The 19,250-nt window shown below is 36.1% G+C and overlaps 6 protein-coding genes across 6 annotated transcripts in view; all 6 read right to left on the reverse strand.

Moving 5' to 3' along the window:
* Positions 1-2,791, reverse strand: part of LOC106340988 (CASP-like protein 4D2) — a 6,183-nt gene extending 3,392 nt beyond the window's left edge. The window contains exons 1-3 of the mRNA XM_013779807.1: positions 2,567-2,791; positions 2,144-2,270; positions 1,782-2,061 (exon numbers count right to left, since the gene is read on the reverse strand). Coding sequence (XP_013635261.1) covers positions 1,837-2,061; positions 2,144-2,270; positions 2,567-2,730 — 516 coding nt within the window. The 5' untranslated portion in view covers positions 2,731-2,791 and the 3' untranslated portion in view covers positions 1,782-1,836. The remainder of the gene's footprint in view (positions 1-1,781; positions 2,062-2,143; positions 2,271-2,566) is intronic.
* Positions 2,792-3,386: 595 nt separating this feature from the next.
* LOC106341200 (CASP-like protein 4D2) lies at positions 3,387-4,382 on the reverse strand. The gene is made up of 3 exons (XM_013780008.1): positions 4,137-4,382; positions 3,896-4,022; positions 3,387-3,729 (listed from the first exon to the last, which is right to left on the reverse strand). The coding sequence occupies exons 1-3, from the start codon at positions 4,301-4,303 to the stop codon at positions 3,508-3,510; spliced, it is 516 nt and encodes a 171-aa protein (XP_013635462.1). The 5' UTR covers positions 4,304-4,382; the 3' UTR covers positions 3,387-3,507.
* A 906-nt stretch (positions 4,383-5,288) lies between these two features.
* LOC106339171 (uncharacterized mitochondrial protein AtMg00810-like) lies at positions 5,289-5,738 on the reverse strand. The gene has a single exon (XM_013777970.1). It carries the CDS (start codon positions 5,736-5,738, stop codon positions 5,289-5,291), a length of 450 nt encoding a protein of 149 aa, XP_013633424.1.
* Positions 5,739-6,647: 909 nt separating this feature from the next.
* LOC106339172 lies at positions 6,648-9,068 on the reverse strand. Its single transcript, XM_013777971.1, has 5 exons — positions 8,988-9,068; positions 8,596-8,878; positions 8,045-8,526; positions 7,638-7,687; positions 6,648-7,539 (listed from the first exon to the last, which is right to left on the reverse strand). The coding sequence occupies exons 1-5, from the start codon at positions 9,066-9,068 to the stop codon at positions 6,648-6,650; spliced, it is 1,788 nt and encodes a 595-aa protein (XP_013633425.1).
* Positions 9,069-11,153: 2,085 nt separating this feature from the next.
* LOC106340959 (CASP-like protein 4D1) lies at positions 11,154-13,241 on the reverse strand. The gene is made up of 3 exons (XM_013779780.1): positions 13,021-13,241; positions 12,019-12,145; positions 11,154-11,566 (listed from the first exon to the last, which is right to left on the reverse strand). Exons 1-3 carry the CDS (start codon positions 13,197-13,199, stop codon positions 11,336-11,338), a joined length of 537 nt encoding a protein of 178 aa, XP_013635234.1. The 5' UTR covers positions 13,200-13,241; the 3' UTR covers positions 11,154-11,335.
* Positions 13,242-16,947: 3,706 nt separating this feature from the next.
* LOC106340625 lies at positions 16,948-18,037 on the reverse strand. The gene has a single exon (XM_013779471.1). The coding sequence runs from the start codon at positions 17,866-17,868 to the stop codon at positions 17,206-17,208; it is 663 nt and encodes a 220-aa protein (XP_013634925.1). The 5' UTR covers positions 17,869-18,037; the 3' UTR covers positions 16,948-17,205.
* Between the last annotated feature and the right edge of the window lie 1,213 nt (positions 18,038-19,250).

Raw genomic sequence — 19,250 nt, forward strand, 5'->3', positions numbered from 1 at the left:
ATTTTGTGGTAAGATTCATATTGGTTGTTTCCCTTAACTACCTCTTGTTTAGATTAGATCTATTTTGACATCATATTTTGCTTTTCTTTTTTGTTCCCAGCAAAAGTATTACTGGGATTCAGACCACCATAATTTGGTGAAGGCTCTTTGGACAAAACAACTAAGGAGAATGATCTCAAACAACATCAGCAAGGGAAAGACAAACAACAAAAAGCCCAACTTTGTCTCTGATAACAACTGGAAGTTGATGTGGCGACACTGGAACACTCCTCAGGCACTTCATGTTAGCACCACAAACTCCAAGAACAGGAAATCAGAGCGTGATGGAGATGGTATACATCAACACATCTCAGGTTCCAAATCTTATGCCAAGATCAAATATGAAATGGTATAATAAACTTATTCTTATTGTCTTATTCTATCTATTTGCGTTTCTATATTTTTCTTGTGGGTCTTTTAATCCATTTGCCTTATGTATATAGATGATGGAGTTGGGTGAGGAGCCAGCTATCACTGACCTGGTGCGGAAGACTCATATGAAAAGTGACGGCACGTTTGTAGACAAGCGTGCAAAGAGGATTATTGAAGAAGTTGAGTCTATTGTTGTTTCAGAACACCCCAGCACTGATGAGACTGATAGCCAAGGCTCCAACTCAGAAGCATCAATCACACCAGTTATGAGAGATGAGGCTTTTTACAGGGTAAATGTTAGATTATTTTGTGGTTTCATTGCTGCGGTTGTTAATGGTTATTGGTAAATGTTTGATAAGTTTTTATTTTGTTATGGCTGTGGTAGTGTTATGTTTCATTGTATGTGTCTAGTGATTTTTTTTTCTTGTTTTTCTGCTTTTGTAGGTGGTCAAACCACACAAAGGCAGGCTGTTTGGACTTGGAACAGCACAAATGGAGAACTATGATCACATTGCTCCACCTGCTGTTGTTCTTACTCGTCAAGCTCAATTGGAGAAAGAGGTGATCAATCTTACTGGCATGGTCAAGTTGATGAGCCAGCAGCTCACTGCTCTGTGTGAAGCTAGAGGAGTGACAGCCTCTGATGCAACTACCAACCCTTCTCCATCTTCACCTCCTTCCACCAACGAGCCTAGAATCTAGATGGTGTTGCTGACTTTCTGTTAGCTTTTTTTCTGTGAAAATTGAAGACATAACAGTTAGAATCTTTTTTGTGTTATGTCTGTTAGTTTTCACTTATCAGTTTCATGTTCTGTTTCTACTAAATGAATGCTTTGTTTCCATTATGTTTCAAGAGTTTCAGTTTATTTTAATGCTGTTATAGTTTTAAAATATCAATCTATATAGCTTTTTGTGTATTGAAAACAAAAAAAAATCAATTTTAATTATCAGGATTTTATATTTTTGTCATAATAATGATAACCACAAATTTGGCCGTAGCTAATCTGAATCCAATTCTTGAGATACAAAAAATGTTTTGTAACTAAATTCGTAGCTCCATTTGCTATAGCTTTGCTTAGGATGAATTGTTGCCAAGTTCTGTAGCCACTTAGCTACACTCTATCTCTTGCTAAAAGCGTTGCTAAGGTGCGACAGAAAAATCCATAGCCATGTTGTAGCTAATAGCTACGGCCAGTGCTCTTGCGCATCCGTCGCGAGCGAGCTACAACATAGCGACGGATTGGAGTTAGCGTCGATGTTGACGCCACGGTTTTCGTCCGTCGCTATCTGTCGCTTACTCCGTTTTAGCTACAGATTCTCCGTTGTAGCAATGAATAAATCGGTAGCTATTTAGCTAATTTCTTGTAGTGAGCTACAAAGCCATATTATCGAATCGAAGAGAGTATGAGTGAATAATGATGGAACTTAACTAAACTGGTGTTTGGCAGTGGTGTGTGATGAAAAAACAGATAAAACAGCGAGGCAGAAGAAAGCAAAGAGAAGCATACTAGCCGATGCGTATCCTCTGCTGAAGAGCTTATCTACAGGATCAGTCGAATCCAATACGACTAATGCTAGAAATGTATCTTTTAAATCTTTGGTCACTCCAAATCCAGCCGCCGAACCAGTTGCCACTAGATATGATATTATCTGTCCAAATACCATTAGTTAGAAAACACATTTCAGTCAAGCTTTGTTGATTATAGGTTCAGAAAAGCATATTTTTATTTACCTTGTCACCGTAAAAATCCAGTTGATAATTGAAAGGGTTTTTAGTTCTGGTGGCGAGTTCAGAGATTGAGAAGAACAGTTGTATGACAGCGTAAAGTAATCCAATTATAGCGGCTGAAAACATGTATCTTCAAGCATTCAAGAAAACAAAATAACAATTAAGTGAATGAAAAAGTTAACAAACTTGGTTTAATAATCATCATAAAAAATTCCCCCAAAAATTCTCTAGTTTAAGAGAAAACTTATAATAAATGAGTTATTACAACGTCTTGATTCTTGACATATCATTCGACGCACGAAGCTTCCACCCAATTAACGGTTTGTGACATGTTTTAATCTCAATCAAACTAATCAACTCGCATAAAAACTATACCGAAGAAAAAGGAAGAAAAGAAAAATTAAGAGGTTCGTAGGGTGTTGTTACCTATAGGCATAAACATCTTTGAAATGAAATTTCAATGAGTTTCCTTGAGATACAATGGTGACGCTGTTGGTGCTTAGGATGATGACAGTTATGACGAGGAAAGCCACAGTCAAAACTCTAAGAGAAAGGAGTACTACCCTGAGAGAAACCAGGGGTGGTGCCATGTAAAAAATAAGTAGCTATTCAAGGCATTTAATAGGTATTTTCTTATAAACCTGGTAATCAAAGAGTAAGCAGAAGATAAGCCTGTGATGTTTGAACAAGACATGAAATGTCAATTTTTATAACTAAATGTCAATTTTTGTAACTTAGAGAGATATGACTTGACTTTTTCTCGGTGGGATAAGAACATTAATTAAAGTCAATGTCAAAAAAAGCGCATATAATTTAAATATACCAAATAAGTATATTGTATTATACTATTGCAGACGTGCTGAAACGATCGATCCCCACGTCTAGCTTACCAAACGAATGTAAAAGATATTGTTTGTTATGTACCAAACTTCAATAACTCATCTAAGTAAGTTCAAATCTTATGAGTAGGTTTACGGGTTATGATATAGTAGTTATTAATTTGGTAATATATTTGAACCAATAAGGGTTTATATAACCGCTAGGCTGTAAAACTTACATATAACGTTTCAGCAATACAAGGATCTTCCAATCTAGGGGTGAATGGTCAAAAGCGTGTATGTTAAAATGTCGAAGTTATTTTGATAACATGCTAATTGGGAGTGTATAGAACTTATATCAAACATGTTGTCGATTTAACACACAACAGTTGAATTACTTTACATGCATTAGATCAACACTTATTAGACTTTGGTAACAAAAACAATCGTAAGTTGTTTACGGAATGAATAACAACACATAACATTGGGACAAAGCTATATAATCAAATCAGATTTTAAAGCATTAATTTGTGTTTTTCATGATGAGAATTAAAATGATCGTTTGGCAATGGCTAAAGACGAGAAAACAGATAAAACGGCGAGACAGAGGAAAGCAAAGAGAAGAAGACTGGCTGATGCATATCCTTTGCTGAAGAACTCATCAACAGGATCAGTCGAATCTAATGCGACCAATGCTATAAATGCATCTTTCAAATCTTTGGTTACTCCAAATCCAGCTGCCGAACCCGTCGCCACTAGATATGATATTACCTGTCAAGAGCAAAATCATCATTAATTAAAAAGACAATTTCAAGCAAGCTTCATTGATTCAAAAGAATAATTACGTTCAAGAGATTAGATTATATATTATAATATTTTCTCCATTTATGTGATATTTGATTATAAATTTATTAGAGATTATAAAGTGAATATATACTTTGTCACCGTAAAAATCGAGTTGATAATTAAATGAGTTTGTCACTCCAGTGGCGAATTGGCAGATTGTGAATATAAGTTGTATGACAGCGTAAATCAGTCCGATGACGGCTGCAGCTAGCATATATCTTCAAGTTTACAAACAAAATAAGTAAATTAGTTAAATGAAATTTCAGTTTATAATAACTACATTGTACAAATAAAGGAAGAAAAAATATTAATAAAGAGGTTGATCATTTTACCTATAAGCATAAACATCATTGAAATGAAATTTGATAGATCCGATGGTTACGCTGTTGGTGGTGAGGACGATGACAGATATAACTAGGAAAATTGCCGTCAGAACCCTCAGTAGAAGGTTTACTACCTTCAATGAAACAGGTGGTGGTGAAGGAGGTGGTGGTGCCATATATGATTACAGATTTTAAAATGTTTTTGTAAGAAACTTTTTAAACGAGAAACTATAGAAGGAAATATGAAGAAAAAAGCTTGAGAATTAATCAGATATATTACAATACATGGAATGCCAACTAATTTATAAGCAAAATAATCACGTTGACTAGAAAGATAGGAGTTGATCTTTTTATTAATGTCAACGTCAAACATTTCTTTTAGTATTGAAGTCGTGACAAACTTGATTACCGCGTTTAACTAATTTATATTTTTAAAATAAGAGGGATATACATCTATGATCTATCTATATTAGGTATATATACTCAATATTCAATAATGTTTTTTTTTAACAAAGATTTGTTTGTTGTTGCTTATATAGGAATGGAGGACAAGCTATTTTGATAAACAAAAAGAATATCTTCAATTCGTTCTTTTTGACTATACATAAATACATTTTTCGGTTTTCAAATGGGATTATCTACACTCATATCCTTACAACTTTCATTCGGACTTGAACATCTAGCGGTGGAAATAAAAACACGGTTTCACCAAATGATAAGAATTTGGTCGTTTTTTAATAAAGAAAGTAGCATTTATATATCATATATAATCAGTTCATAATGTTCAAAAGAAGTATAATAAGAGTTGACCATATGTTGGCTACATATGTGCCACTAGTCCTCTGATTGATGAAATCCAAGGAAATGTGAAATAGTATAAAGATATAATTTGTGTTGTTGTATTAGAATAGCATAAGCTCCCTATTTATACAAGTAGAATGTCCTAAGATGATAAGGACTAGGACTAGTTACATCATTATCCTAAGATATGTGATGCATGATCAAAACCAAACGACTGGAGAAGCTCTTTCAACCATTTGAGTTCTTTGACAGCTTCAGACATAGCGCGGTATTCGGCCTCAGCTGACGACAGCGAGACTGTGTCTTGCTTCTTAGTTCTCCACGAGACAGGAGAGTCACCAATAAAAGTAATGTACGCACTCAATGAACGTCGAGTCCGAGGGCAGCAGACAAGTCCGCGTCACAGTAAATGCTTATTTGCATCGGATCATCAGCTTTTAAGAAGATACCTTGTCCTGGCGTGCCCTTAAGATATCGTACCACACGTAACGCCGCCTCCCAGTGCGGTAACAGCGGCTTCTGCATGAATTGGGCCAAGATGTGAACCGTGTATCCAAGATCAGGTCGAGTATTCGTGAGATAGATCAGGCGCCCCACAAGGCGACAATATTGTTCAGCATTTGCCAGTGGTCCTTCATCACGGGCTAGTTGATGGTTGAGTTCAATCGGAACCGATGATGGCTTAGCTCCAACTAAGCCAGTTTCAGAGATAATATCAAGGGCATATTTCCTCTGAGATAAGTAGAAACCTGACGCATTACGCGCAACTTCAAAGCCAAGAAAATATTTTAACATGCCAAGATCTTTCATACGGAAGCACTTTTGGAGATAGTCTTTAAATTCTTGCAATGTTGTGGCATCGTTGCAGGCTATCACAAAGTCATCCACGTAAACCAAAATATGTATGCAAATCAACCCTCGAACCTTTGAGAATAAGGACTGATCAGCATATTCATGAGAGAAGCCAAAATCTTGTAGGGCTTTTGTGAGTTTAGAATACCAACACCTAGGAGCCTGGCGCAGGCCATAGAGAGATTTCTTGAGCCGACAAACTTGCTTAGGATCAGAACAAGTAAATCCTTACGGAAGCTTCATATAAATTTCCTCTTCAAGATCACCATGTAAGAAAGCATTACTAACATCCATTTGATGGACCAGCCAATTTTTTATCGCAGCAAGTTTAAGAATAATCCGTACTGTTGTTAATTTAGCAACAGGCTCGAATGTATCGGTGAAATCTTCACCCTCTGTTTGTCTGTTGCCAAGGACGACCAACCGAGCTTTAGGTCTCTCTAGTGTACCATCCGCATTGTACTTATTAGAATATAACCATTGATTTCCAAGCGCTTTCTTGCCTGGTGGGAGTGCAGTAACCTCTCATGTATCTGTAACTTCGAAAGCGTCAACCTCTTTAGACATCGCGTCATTCCAAATTTTGTGTTTGACCGCTTCTTTGAAGTTTTTCGGTACGTTGTCGTTAATGATCGTAGCCATGAACAGTTTATGAGTATCTGGAAATATGTTATCAGAAACATAGCTGGAAATAGGGTATGGAGTCATACCTGAGACCGTATCAGAGAGCCCATGATCGGAGTGAGCGAGCTCGTGAGGGGGGTGTGTAGATGCAAAATGAGTCACGTAATCTTTAAGTAATACCGACGGCGTTCGAAGACGCTGTCCTCGGCCTAGTATCTCAGGGAGACCCGGAGAACCTGAAACTTACTCTTCTACTGGCAGAGGAGGTTCACGTGTAGGAGACATAGGAGTTTCAGTATCAGCTATAGGTGGCAAGGACAGAGATGACTGCGGGTCAGTAGGAGGGATGGTAGTCGATGGTATAGAAGGAGATGGTAACTGTTGAGTAGGAGGTTCAGCGAGAGGAGAACCACTCCCCCTGAAGTCAGTATTAGGTAAGAACCAATCATCAATGGTGGAATCATCAATATTCAACGGTGGAGAGACACCATCATCGTCATCTGAGTCTACACCAGGGAACCTTTGTTCCGAAAAAACAACATCTCTGCTTGTGAAGAACTCATGTGTAGTAAGATCATATAGTCGCCATGCCTTCTTGCCATATGGGTAACCCACAAATATACACTTCCTACTACGGTTCCCTAATTTATCTTTATCACGTGCCTTGCGATGTGAGTAACACAAACAACCGAAGACCCGTAGCTTGTCAAAGTCGGGTTTCTTACCAAAGAGAACCTCGTATGGCATTTTGTTGTTCAGAACCTGAGTAGGTGTGCGGTTGATGAGATGGGAAGCTGTTAGTATACTCTCTCCCCAGAATGAAATCGGCAGTTTAGATTGAAACAGACATGCTCGTGCAACATTCAGAATATGGCGATGTTTTCTCTCAACCCGCCCATTTTGTTGAGGAGTATCTACACAAGATGTTTGATGCTCAATCCCAAGTTGCTTAAAGTATGGCGTAAGAACAAGGAACTCCGAACCATTATCTGATCGGATTGTTTTGACTGTTTTCTCAAACTGCCTTTCCGAGAGAGCAATGAACTCGCGAAGTAGGTTAGCTACTTCGGATTTTTCTAACATGAGGTAAGTCCAGACAGCTCTGGAGCAGTCATCGACTATAGTGAGAAAGTATCTAACACCACAATAAGAAGGAGTTCAATAGGGTCCCAAAACATCACAATGTAATAAAGAAAGCGGATTAGAAGCTTTATTCAAACTGTCATTAAAAACTTGTCTTGTTTGCTTAGCACGAAAACATATTTCACAAGACGCAGCTTGGTCTGAATCAAAAACCATATTATCTAAAACCGGTAAAGCTGATAAAACCCTAAAAGAAGGATGTCCAAGCCGTCGATGCCATAGTTCTGATGTTGAAGAATTCTTTAACTCAGTTCGATGTACTCGTGCAGCCGTAACACCCGTAAAGTAGTACACCCCCTCACGTTCTTCACCCGTTCCAATCAGGGTCTTCGTAAAACGGTCATGCAGTACACATAATGTATCAGTAAAGATAGCAATACACCCAGTTTGTTTCAGTAATCTAGAAACAGAAATCAATGTGCAATTAAAATCTGGCACGTATAGAACATCTTTCAAGTAGTAGTGCTTGCTCAGACGCAGAGTGCATGTTTTCTTGCCTGTGAACATCGGCCATTAGGAAATTTAACCGATGATGGCATAATATCAATCAGATCAGTAAGTAGAGATAAATCTCCAGTCATATGATGAGAGGCCCCTGTGTCGATAATGACATCTTTTAACGTTGGTTTACCAGACAATTTCTCAGTTGAGATCGTTGACTTGGAGTGTTGAAGAAGCTGAAGGAGCTGAGTGATTTGTCCAATCGGGTCGTTGTCGTTGTTGTTGGAGTTTGAAGTAGTGGTGTTGTTGGAAGCTGCTCGAGCCGAATTAGAATGTCCACGACCACGGTTACTGTTGTTAAACGAGCGTCCTCCTCTGCCTCGCTGAGACGATCCGTACGAAGAACCTGAATTAGTGTTCTTTTGTTCATACCACCATTCCGGATAACCATGGAGCTGGAAACACTCTGAATTGTCATGACCCTTCTTAGAGCAATGAGAGCATGTCCTATTTGGATCTCGGAAGCGTGTAGTAACAGCTGAAAGTTGAGTAGAATCAGGCTTAGGAGTTTCCGTGTGAACTTAAAACCCCATTGCCTCTGTTTTACTCTCCTTAGACCTCGCCGTATTGTTGTGTTGTTCCTCACGTATGACTCTGGAGTAGACATTATTGATATCTGGTAATGGATCTTCATCGATTATTTGTGATCGAATGTTTCGAAACCGAGACTCGTCGAGCCCAAACAGAAACTTATGAACGCGTATCTCTTCTCGTTCCTTCTCAATATCTGCAGAAGCTTCGCATGAACAAGCTCGAGGAGTCTTAAGATTATCTAGTTCCTCCCATAACTTAGACAAGCGACCAAAGTATTCAATGACTGTTTGGCCATCCTGCAGACAAGTATTGATTTCATCACGTAATTGATGAATACGAACACCGTTTTTGACAGAGAATCGGCGCTGGAGATTTTCCCAAAGCTTATACGCCTCCGGTACAAACGTAACAGTCGATCTGATCTTCGGGTCTATTGAAGTTCGAATCCAGCCGACCAGCATAGAGTTTGTGGCAAGCTATCGCCATAGGTCTGATTCTGTCGAGGGTTTTGCTATGGCTCCGGTAATAAAACCTAGCTTTTGCTTGGCTTGTATGGAATTAGATAACTCCGTCGCCCATTCGGTATAATTGTCTCCACGATGAAGAACATATGTTATATGCTCCAGAATTATCTGAGGGATGGAGATAATATATCCCACCGGGAGTAGGGAGACTCGTCGCAGACGTAGTCAATAAGGAAGAATTAGTATCAAACATGTTTCTTGATGATCAAGAAACACGTTTTTAGTATTTTAGGTTATTCAGATCTTTGTGCTCTGATACCATGAAATCGTATAAAGATATACTTTGTGTTGTCATATTAGAATAGCATAAGCTCCCTATTTATACAAGTAGAATGTCCTAAGATGATAAGGACTAGGACTAGTTACATCATTATCCTAAGATATGAAGGATTTATCCCTAATAAAATGCTTCTTGAGTAACGGCGTCCAATCTTGCCATCAGCATTCCCATTAATAACCAGTTTACACTTAGAAAGAGAAATTGGAGTCCAATTCTACAGCTTTTATATAAGAGCTACTTTTTATTGGATTTTTTCAGTCACTTAACTATTATGAATTCGATTATAAACTACTCCTATTCAATTCTAATGTATTTTAGCTATATGAATATTTAAAAGCCCTGCATAACACTTTAAAAGTATCAAAATCTTATCATAGTTAAGGAACGAATTAAAGTGTTAGATTTAATACAATACCTAAATAAGTTAAGGGTTCTGTTCTCATCGGACCCGAGTTATTTACCGATTACATTGTAAGACTGGACGCCGTGCAAGATTGATTAGTTACATATGGTACGGATGATCATTTCATGAATCTCTTTGTTCTTCATTTCTTGGGATAAAGATTCGAAATATAAAGAAGGAAGTATCCCCCCCCCCCACACCATGCTATATCTGTCTTTCAAGAACGTATTAATCGTCTGATTATTATATAGACAACTCGATTACCATTTTATGTGAATTATATATGGCTGTGTCTATAGAGACTGATGAGAATCTCCTAGATTAGCGAAGTGATTTTACATAATTTATCTAAGATTTGAATTTTAAATATATTACATATATTATTAAATGTAATTTAAAATAAACAAAATTATTTTTTCTTAATTTTATGCTTAAATAATCAACTTTATATTAAATCTTAGTCAAAAATAATAAAATATATAATATTAATAAATTTCATTATAAATATAATTTAACTTTTAAAAAATTTATCACTGCACATGGTGCAGGAAAACACCTAGTAGAAGATTAAACAAATTATATTAACTCTCATAGTAATAACTGATTTAGTTTTTTTTAACGTTGATTTATTATGACATTACAATTATGAGAAATATTACATAAACGATTTAACAACCAGCAATACTATCTGCCTTATGATGATCTACGCCTAACTGCATCACCTGAGTCGTCCTATGAAGATCCACGTCTGGCTGGATTTACTTGCACCATGTTGAAGATCCCTTGTAAGTCTTTTTTCCGTAGTCTGCAGTAATAAATCGCTCTTTCCGGGACTTGAAACCTGGATTTCCTGTATTCTACAATAAATTGCATAGTCTGGGATTCGAACCCCAGACCTGGGTGTAGAAGCCTTTAAACCTTAACTATTAGGCTACGGTGCTTCCACGAATAATTGATGTAGTTACATACGTATTTATACTAGAAATATTTTATAATTTAGATAGATACAAATATATATATGTAAATATTATTTATATCTATATTACAATATTAACCATAATATCAAGAATCTTCTAGCTATATGCCTATATCCTACTATAGTGCCAAGGCCAGTTATAAGTTAGATGTCTAATATGTTGATCCTAAGCATGCATCCTTTCGATCAGTAGTGGCTCCAGTTTTTCAACCGCCGTCACAACTAAATATTGGATTCTGTCCCGATAGTAGTTAATTAATTATTTGTAAGAGTTTTAAGTGGGCTCTCTTTGAGTTTAAATTAACATCATCATTATTTGAGGGGACCAGGGTGATATTTCATATTAATAATACAAATAACTAGATAACCCCCAAAAAGGCATTACAGAAATAGTAAACCAGAAATAACAATGAGACCTTCTTGTCAAAATTAAGAATCTTTTATTTTGGTAACGTAACCAATACATCTTGAAAAGCATATATATAATCTGATCAAATTCCACGATTGGTGGGAGAAAGCATGCATGAATCATGATGAAGAAAGCATACACGGTTAAAATGATACGTGTATTTATGAGACTTGAATTGGTCGTTTGGAAAGAACAAGAGATGAGAAAACTGATAAAACGGCAAGAGAGACGAAAGCAAAGAGAAGAAGACTGGCTGATGCGTATCCTTTACTGAAGAAGTTATCCACTGGATCTGTTGAATCAAAATCTATTAATGCTAAGTATGTATCTTTCAAATCTTTGCTCACTCCAAATCCAGCTGCCGAACCCGTTGCAAGTAAATATGATATAATCTGTCCAGATTTTAACAATCATTAACAAGAATATGTGATTCAAAAGCAATATATGTATGTCCTCTCGTTGTGTTTTACAGAACATAAATATACAAACTAGATATAATGGAACTAATGAGTTGAGATCTTAACAAAAAAACAACATATTACAACACATTATTTTATTGGTTTTAAATATATTGTACATATAACATGAAACTTATCATATTGAGATATTATGTTAATATAAGAAGAAAAAAACAAATTTATTTTAATTAAAAAATTTTCCAAAACGTACATATATCATATTTAATACATGTTATATTTTAGAATTAATTAATCTAGGAGGTCGAGAGATATAATTGTTTCATATTTACTAACATTTTATTGTATGATTTTTCATATTAATTATTTACACCATTTTTTTTTTGAAACACAATTTACTCAAATTTTAAAAAATCAATTTTAAATACCTTATCGCCATAAAAACTGAACAGATAGTTAAAAGGATGTATAGTTCCTGTGGCGAATTGGGAGATTGTGAAGACCAGTTGTACAACGGCGTAACCTAGCCCGATGACGGCGGCCGCAAGCATGTATCTTCATGAATGATGAGTCCAAATATGTATAGAAAACAAATGTGAACAGATGAATAAAGAAGAATTTTCTTTTTGAAGAAGCGAAAAAGGAAAAAAACTGTTAAAATTAGGTCTGGGCATCCGGGTCTTCGGACCAGGTTCGGGTCGGGTATTGTCGGATCTGAGTCCTTCGGGTCCTAGCAATTTAGACCCATATAGGTATCTATAACTTTTCGGATCGGTTCCGGGTCGGGTCTTGTCGGGTCTGGGTCGGGTCTTGTCGGGTCCGGGTCGGTTCAGGTCTATAATTTCAATACCCGTAAAATACCCAAAATTTTCGGATATATTTCGGATCCGGGTCGGTTCGGGTATTTTGGACCCGAAATAGACCCGAAATATACCCGAAGTACCCGAACTGGACTCGAAAACTCTAAAAATACCCGAAGAACCGCAAAAATACCTAAAAATTTATCCAAAATCAGATCCGAAAACCCAAAACATACCCGAATTTTACCCGAATACCCATATATATTTTCTAAAAATCTAAAATTTCACCAAAAACCTACAACTATACCCGAAAATCTAAACCCGAAACTTTAAAAAAAATCTGAAATACCAAAAATATATCTAATCACTCAAATATACCTAGTATATATAATTATTTGTGGGTACTTTGGGTACCCAAACGGATCTCGGGTAGGACCCGGACCCGAACCGAGACCCGCGGGTCCAAAAAAAAAAGACCCAATTGGTATTTAGCATGGCCCCGGCCCCGGACCCGAACCTGTATTTTCGGGTCGGTTCCGGTTCGGGTCTTCGGGTCCGGGTAAAATGCCCAGGCCTAGTTAAAATGTAGCTATAAAATTGACAATAAACCCATTATATACGTTTATTTACCTATAAGCATAAACATCGTTAAAATGCATTTTTATAGACGTTCCTTGAATATCGAGGGTGACGGTGTTGGTGCTGACAAGGGCAACCGTTATAACGAGGAAAGCCGCCGTCAAAACCCTGAGGAGGAGGAGCACTGTCCTAAACATAACGGACGGCGGTGAAGGAGGTGGTGGAGCCATTTAACTCTTCCTGTTTAGTAATAGAAGCTTCTTAAAGAGAATACTAAGATGGTAATATGAGGCTGAGACATGAACTACTGATTCATTTATAGCCAAAATTTAAGTTGACTAGAGATGGTAGAGTTGATTTTTGTTAAGGTCAGTGTCAAATAAAGATCATAAATTACAATCTTTAACTATACCGTAAAAGAAATTACAAATTGTACGACCTCTGTTTTGATATGTAAATAGTTTTAACCAAAAATGTTTGTTTCACAATGTAAAATGTTTACATAATTTAAAACACTTTTTACATTTATTACATGTTGTGTGACCAATCAAATAATTCATATATTTTTATTATTGGTTGAATTTATGTATTAAATGTTATTTTTTCAAAAGTAAATTTTTTTTTTAATATTCACATTTTTAACTAAAATTATTTACAAATAAAAACAGAGGGAATATTAATCAAGTCGTGATGGATTTTTTTTTACTTTCTTTTAGCAAAAATGACAACAACTAGTTCGTGATGGTATATGATCTGCACTACGTATAACATACTCATTGACAACCAGATTCATGGCATATTCACTAGTGGTTTACTAGAACCAAAATATATTATATATAACTAGTCTGCGCTAACGTGACTTTTTGCACCGCAATATATAAACCAAATCATAATAACGAGTTAACGACTAATACTTGTTGGGTTTCTAAAAAAAATAAATTAATATTTTATTATTTTAGCTTTTCCCATACACGTTGAAACATTGTCTTAATGACGATTGTATTTTTAAGTTTCAAACCGGTTCAAAGAACATGAACATGATTAATGGAGATTTTTAGGGTGAGGTTCTTAGCGGAATATAAGAAATTGTCTTTTAATTTTTAACTAAAAAAACTAAGAACCGGCTCTTAAATAAGACATTTAAAAACCGGTTCTTGACCTTTTTACTTAAAAGTTAAGAAACAGTTTCTTATATTCCGTTAAGAACCTCGTCTTAAGAACCTCCATTAATCATGATCTTAAGTGTTAGTTGTTAAGAGCACATTTAACCCTGGTTTTTAAGGGATTCTTAAGGGGTGTGGGTTCCACAAAAAACTAAAACCCACCATTTCCTCCTCTTCTGCAAAAATCGAGAAGTTCTTGTACTGTTCGCGGACCCCACTGACACGTGATGATCCGTGATTGGTTAGTTTTTAATTTTTTTTTTAAATCAGACAAAAAAGAAAAAAAAAAAAAACCGTTAATGGACTCTCAGGGTTAAAGATGCTCTTCGACCTTATGTGTTGTTTCTCTTTCCTAATTAATTAATTTTTATTTATTTTTGTTAAAAACCTCTTTCCATCTCCTAGTCGGAGGTGCTCTAAGCACAATCATGAAAACATAAGATGAAAAAAAATCTTGAAAAATAAAATATCTAATGTTAAAAATATAATACTCTCTATATAAACATATACATATATTGTATTAAATTAGGAATAAGCTAGATCATCATCTTTATAAACATATATATGCATATTGTAAATTAATTCTTATAAAAATGAATACATTTTTTTCATAAAACATTTTTGTGTTACTTATTCTTATCAGTTTATATAAGATTCATTAGAGTACAAGTTCGCTTTGGACACCTAGAGGCCAAAAGCCAAAGCGTATTGCCATCTACTTCAACCTATATATGGACTTAGTTGTCTAAGAATCTTTTGTTTTCTACACTGAATGAAAACAAATAGGTTTTATTTACGCGTTTTTCTAGAAGTATATGTAACAAGAGTTGACTATAGGTCGGTTACACATATGCTGCCATCCCATCCCATCCAACTGGTTTAAACGAAGTCCACACAAAGAGATCACAATCTTCCTTCAAAAAAAATATGCATACAGTCAACGACGACTTAAGGGTTGAGTCAACGTCTGAGAATCATGGACACATGCGTCGCCTCGTCTAGCGCTTAGGAGTTAGGCCTAACTTCTTCCACACGACTGCGTCAAGACTCTCACTCTCTACTCGCTCGCACTTATCACATCCATGCATTCTTTTATTCTCGCTGGATGTTGTACAGCACTCAGGATTAATCTCTTTATCTAATTTAGGAAAGTACGTAGACCAGGTTCTGAAGCCGATGAAAAGAGTGTTGAGGCGAGTTAAGTACTATATAGTAACTGTATGGGTAACGAAAAAAAGTTGATCTCTAGTTTCGGTGACCACCAAAGCGGAGGCATGTCGACTCGAGGCAAGCTAACCAGAGAATGAAAACGTATTTGGAAACAACTCGTAATTAATAACCAAACCTTTTTATGTCATGAAACTATAACGACAAAAAAAAATTGGCAGAAGAAACATACCTTAATAACCAAACCTTTTTATGTCATGAATTTGTTTTTTTTTTTTTTTGGCACAGCAATATGTACTTTCCTAATACATGTAAAACTGATGACATTCAAATAAAAAAAAATTAATTAGTTTTCTCCTATAATGCTATCATAATATTTTGATCTAAAATAATATTGTTAATTTAGTAGGATAGTCGAACAAAGAATATAATTTTGATTAAGAAAAGTTTCCGAATTAGAATAGTTTCAAAAAAGAGTATACTCAAAAACAACGCGTCGTTCGTTGTTTTCACAAAGTAACACCGTTTTGTTTTGACTTTCAGCAAAGCACAGGCGAGAGCGAGAAAGTCCAAGTGGATTTCCAGATTCGTTGACCAATCTCACCGTGTCGTTTTGCTTATCGCAAGTGATTATTTGCGATAAGCACAGTCGCGATGTCAGAGACTGCTGTGCACGGAGGAGTGATCGATGAGGCAGTGGCGGACCCAGACTGTATGTTTTAAGGGGGGGTCATAATCTTTGGGCCAAAGCCCAGTTTAAAAATAAATGAAGAAAAATGAGTATTTGAGAGATTTGAACCCAGGAAAATATGTGTCAAAAGATGGAATATACAACCATTTGAACTACAGAATTCTCATGAACTTATGGAAAAAACACTAAATTATAAACTCAACGTGTGTCACATGACACCCCATTTCTCAACGTAGGTCCGCCACTGCTGGGAGGAAGAAGTCGAAGATTATATGCTAACGCAGAAGATCGTATATGGAGTAACCGGATCTGAGCTCAGCTCACTATGCCCTGAGCTAGGGTTACCACTTCTTGCAGCCTCAGGAATCTGATTTGTTTTCTTTATTTACATTCCCCTCAAGGGTCACATTTTTAACTGTCAATATGGTAAAGAACGAGTAAGTGGTGTTGATGATGCCATCTGGATAGTAAAAAAGTATTGGACAAAAACCTGAAGGGGAAAGAGATTCTCCACTTGGTCTTTTCATGAGTCTCTTGTCTGTATTCATTTATCGGTCCATATTGAAAGTTACAAAAAAAAAAAAAAAATTCTTCTACTTAGTTTGGAAGCGAATGATCTCGAGAAACTCAATTAGTAGTAGTAGTACTTAATGATTCTTAATACTTCTCTATTCTAACTACATATTCGATATTATATTAACATTCTTTCAGAATTATTTCCTTTTAAAAGTGAAAGTCGGTTTAGGACTATGATGCTGAGTTCGTGCATCTTATAGCATGATTAACCCGGATTTCATAGGATTGAATTCTTATCGGAAGTTAAGAAACTGTTTCTTAACTTTTAACTAAAAAATCTAAAAACCTTTACTTTAAGAACCGGTTCTTAGATTTTTTAGTTAAAAGTTAAGAAACAGTTTCTTAACTTCCGATAAGAACCCTACTCTAAGAACCCCGAGCTTAATCATATTCTTAAAATGTCAACTACAACAGTGTGGCAATTATGAAGAAAAGAAAAAAAAACAAAAACAAAAACCGAATCCAATGTCCATCTTTGTTCTCTCTTTCTTCTAACATTAATTTGTTATTGAAATTCTAAGTTATGTAAATCATCTACAACTTTGATTCTTTTATCTAAAATCATGATTTGATTTGAATAATCCATAAACTTTTCTAATATGTTCTTGTTGAAACTTCATCTTTAAAATCTGACTCTTATCAGTTTAAGCCTTTGCTGACTTCTTCAGCTTCTGCGATCTCCGTCACTTTCCTCTTGTTAAGCTTCTCCTCTGCGTCTCTCAAGAACTTAAATCTCGGCAAAGACGATGGTGATGATGTTGGTGAATGTGATGATGATCTCACTAGCCTGTTAAACTCAGCATCAGTCGATGACTCGAAGAAACCTTCTTTTCTGCCGTTACAAGACTCTGTTAACGGAGTGTAAGGAGGCGTAAAGAGCGAAGGAGAAGCACGAGGAGTGAGATACGGAGGAGAAGAACCACTTTCCATATTTAGAAACAAATCGTTCAAACTATTTCCTTTCGTGGAAACACCTTCTTCAGATTCCATTTCCTCTACTGTTTCTTCCACGATAGTGAACAGAAACCTCGGCACAAGCCCTGGACCCACCACATCAGAAGTAAAACATTGCTGTGAAGTTTCATTAGGTTTAGGGCTCGAGGAAGGAGAAGGGTTAGTGCTGCTGCAACAGAAGACGAAGAGAAGCTTTCTGGTTGCAGGGGTAGAATAGTCATTTCGTAGATGAGGTTTACTCCTCCTCTTCTTACACCAGATCAAGTAATAGAGCTCTGCGAGAAGAGCTAGTAGCAAGCAACCAAAGACTATGCTTAGAGCAAGTCCCACACTGCTTAAAGATCTCATGTTTCCTATTCAAGACAAGATTCACATCTCTTGTTCATATCATTAAACCAAACACAAAGAGGCAGGGAAAGAACTCAACTAACAGTCAAAGATGAAATGCAGAAGGAACTGAAACTATGAATGTTATAAATGATTCTGGAAAGAAAAAAAGAGTGTTAATATAGGGAAGTATGAAACTGAAACTTGGCTATATAACTTTTGTTTGGTTAAAGGAACCTTCGGTCTATTATCTTTTTTTCTTTTAATCAATAAATGACTAAAATAGTAAAAAGATTATGAAATTTTACCCTCAACGAAAGCTACTGCTGACCATTTCTTTTTTTTGTTACATAGAAAACTCGAATTTGTAATCTTTAATCAAGAGAAAAAAAAAATGCATTTATTTTCAAATAGTTTCCCTTTCAAAACATAAAGTATTATGGATAGCATATAAAGCATTTAAACCCATGTGACGCATATGCTATGGTAAGAGTGAGATTTGTTTGTTTGGTTTGCGCTTCTTCATGCGTTGATTGATATTAGATTTGCTAAAGTCATCAGAGAGTCAGAGAAAACACACCAAATCCGTGTGTCAGTGATTCAACTTCAATAATTTTCGTGAGATGTGCATCAACAATTATATATCCAGCCTCTTCCATCGGCCAATCACACATTTTATACGTAGCATTTGACATATTGATGTTATTGATTTCATATATACCACTTGGATTCTTGGAATATACCTTTGTTCTCTTAAACTCATGAACTTTGGAAATTTATTCTCTTCTCTTCCATCTTAATGCATCGAAAAGCGTTATAATTACTAAGATTTGTTTCTTCCCATGTCTGAACAGACCATCCAACGCGTTGCAAGCTTTGTCGGTTAGTCATACAAGTATACAAGTGTGAATTTCAACGCATTTGAATATGGTATTTGGATGTTACTTGATGTCTAACCAACTTGGGGTCTATTATCAAGGCTCTACAGTTGGGTAACCAGATCTGAGAGTAAACCGATATTAGCTCATATTCTTTGAAGACGCGTTTATACACTTTTATTGCTACAATCTACTTCCATAAAGACTTCCATCTGTTTTTGTGATAATAGTCCTGTTCGTTTCATGAACGCAGAGTTTAGCGGCAGCGGCAAAAAAAATGTACTACGACGGAGACCAAAATAACAAAATCAAAAGTTGCGGTAGACGCTACTGAATTGCTGGAGACACAAAAAAAAAGAAACGTTTGTGTCGCAGATAATTTCAGCGTCCTTGTCTTTCTTGTTAGTTGCTGCTGCGACTGAAGATAAGTCAGCGATATCTCATCGGTGGTTTGTATTGCCATAGTAAAATGCTGAATTTTTGGACGCTGCCGCAAGACGTGGTGGTTATGAAACGCTAATTTTG

The sequence above is a fragment of the Brassica oleracea genome, chromosome C4 (genome assembly GCF_000695525.1).
Source record: "Brassica oleracea var. oleracea cultivar TO1000 chromosome C4, BOL, whole genome shotgun sequence".
Taxonomy (NCBI): Eukaryota; Viridiplantae; Streptophyta; class Magnoliopsida; order Brassicales; family Brassicaceae; genus Brassica; species Brassica oleracea.

Coding starts and splice junctions, on each gene's coding strand:
- LOC106339171 (XM_013777970.1), bottom strand. CDS start 5,738: ATGAAAGATCTTGGCATGTTAAAATATTTTCTTGGCTTTGAAGTTGCG.
- LOC106340959 (XM_013779780.1), bottom strand. CDS start 13,199: ATGGCTCCACCACCTCCTTCACCGCCGTCCGTTATGTTTAGGACAGTG. Junction 12,146..13,020: donor AACGATGTTTATGCTTATAG/GTAAATAAACGT, acceptor TCATTCATGAAG/ATACATGCTTGCGGCCGCCG. Junction 11,567..12,018: donor TCAGTTTTTATGGCGATAAG/GTATTTAAAATT, acceptor AAATCTGGACAG/ATTATATCATATTTACTTGC.
- LOC106340625 (XM_013779471.1), bottom strand. CDS start 17,868: ATGAGATCTTTAAGCAGTGTGGGACTTGCTCTAAGCATAGTCTTTGGT.
- LOC106339172 (XM_013777971.1), bottom strand. CDS start 9,068: ATGGCGATAGCTTGCCACAAACTCTATGCTGGTCGGCTGGATTCGAAC. Junction 8,879..8,987: donor AAGATCAGATCGACTGTTAC/GTTTGTACCGGA, acceptor ACTTGTCTGCAG/GATGGCCAAACAGTCATTGA. Junction 7,688..8,044: donor CTAATGGCCGATGTTCACAG/GCAAGAAAACAT, acceptor TTTTTGATTCAG/ACCAAGCTGCGTCTTGTGAA.
- LOC106341200 (XM_013780008.1), bottom strand. CDS start 4,303: ATGGCACCACCACCTCCTTCACCACCACCTGTTTCATTGAAGGTAGTA. Junction 4,023..4,136: donor AATGATGTTTATGCTTATAG/GTAAAATGATCA, acceptor GTAAACTTGAAG/ATATATGCTAGCTGCAGCCG. Junction 3,730..3,895: donor TCGATTTTTACGGTGACAAA/GTATATATTCAC, acceptor TGCTCTTGACAG/GTAATATCATATCTAGTGGC.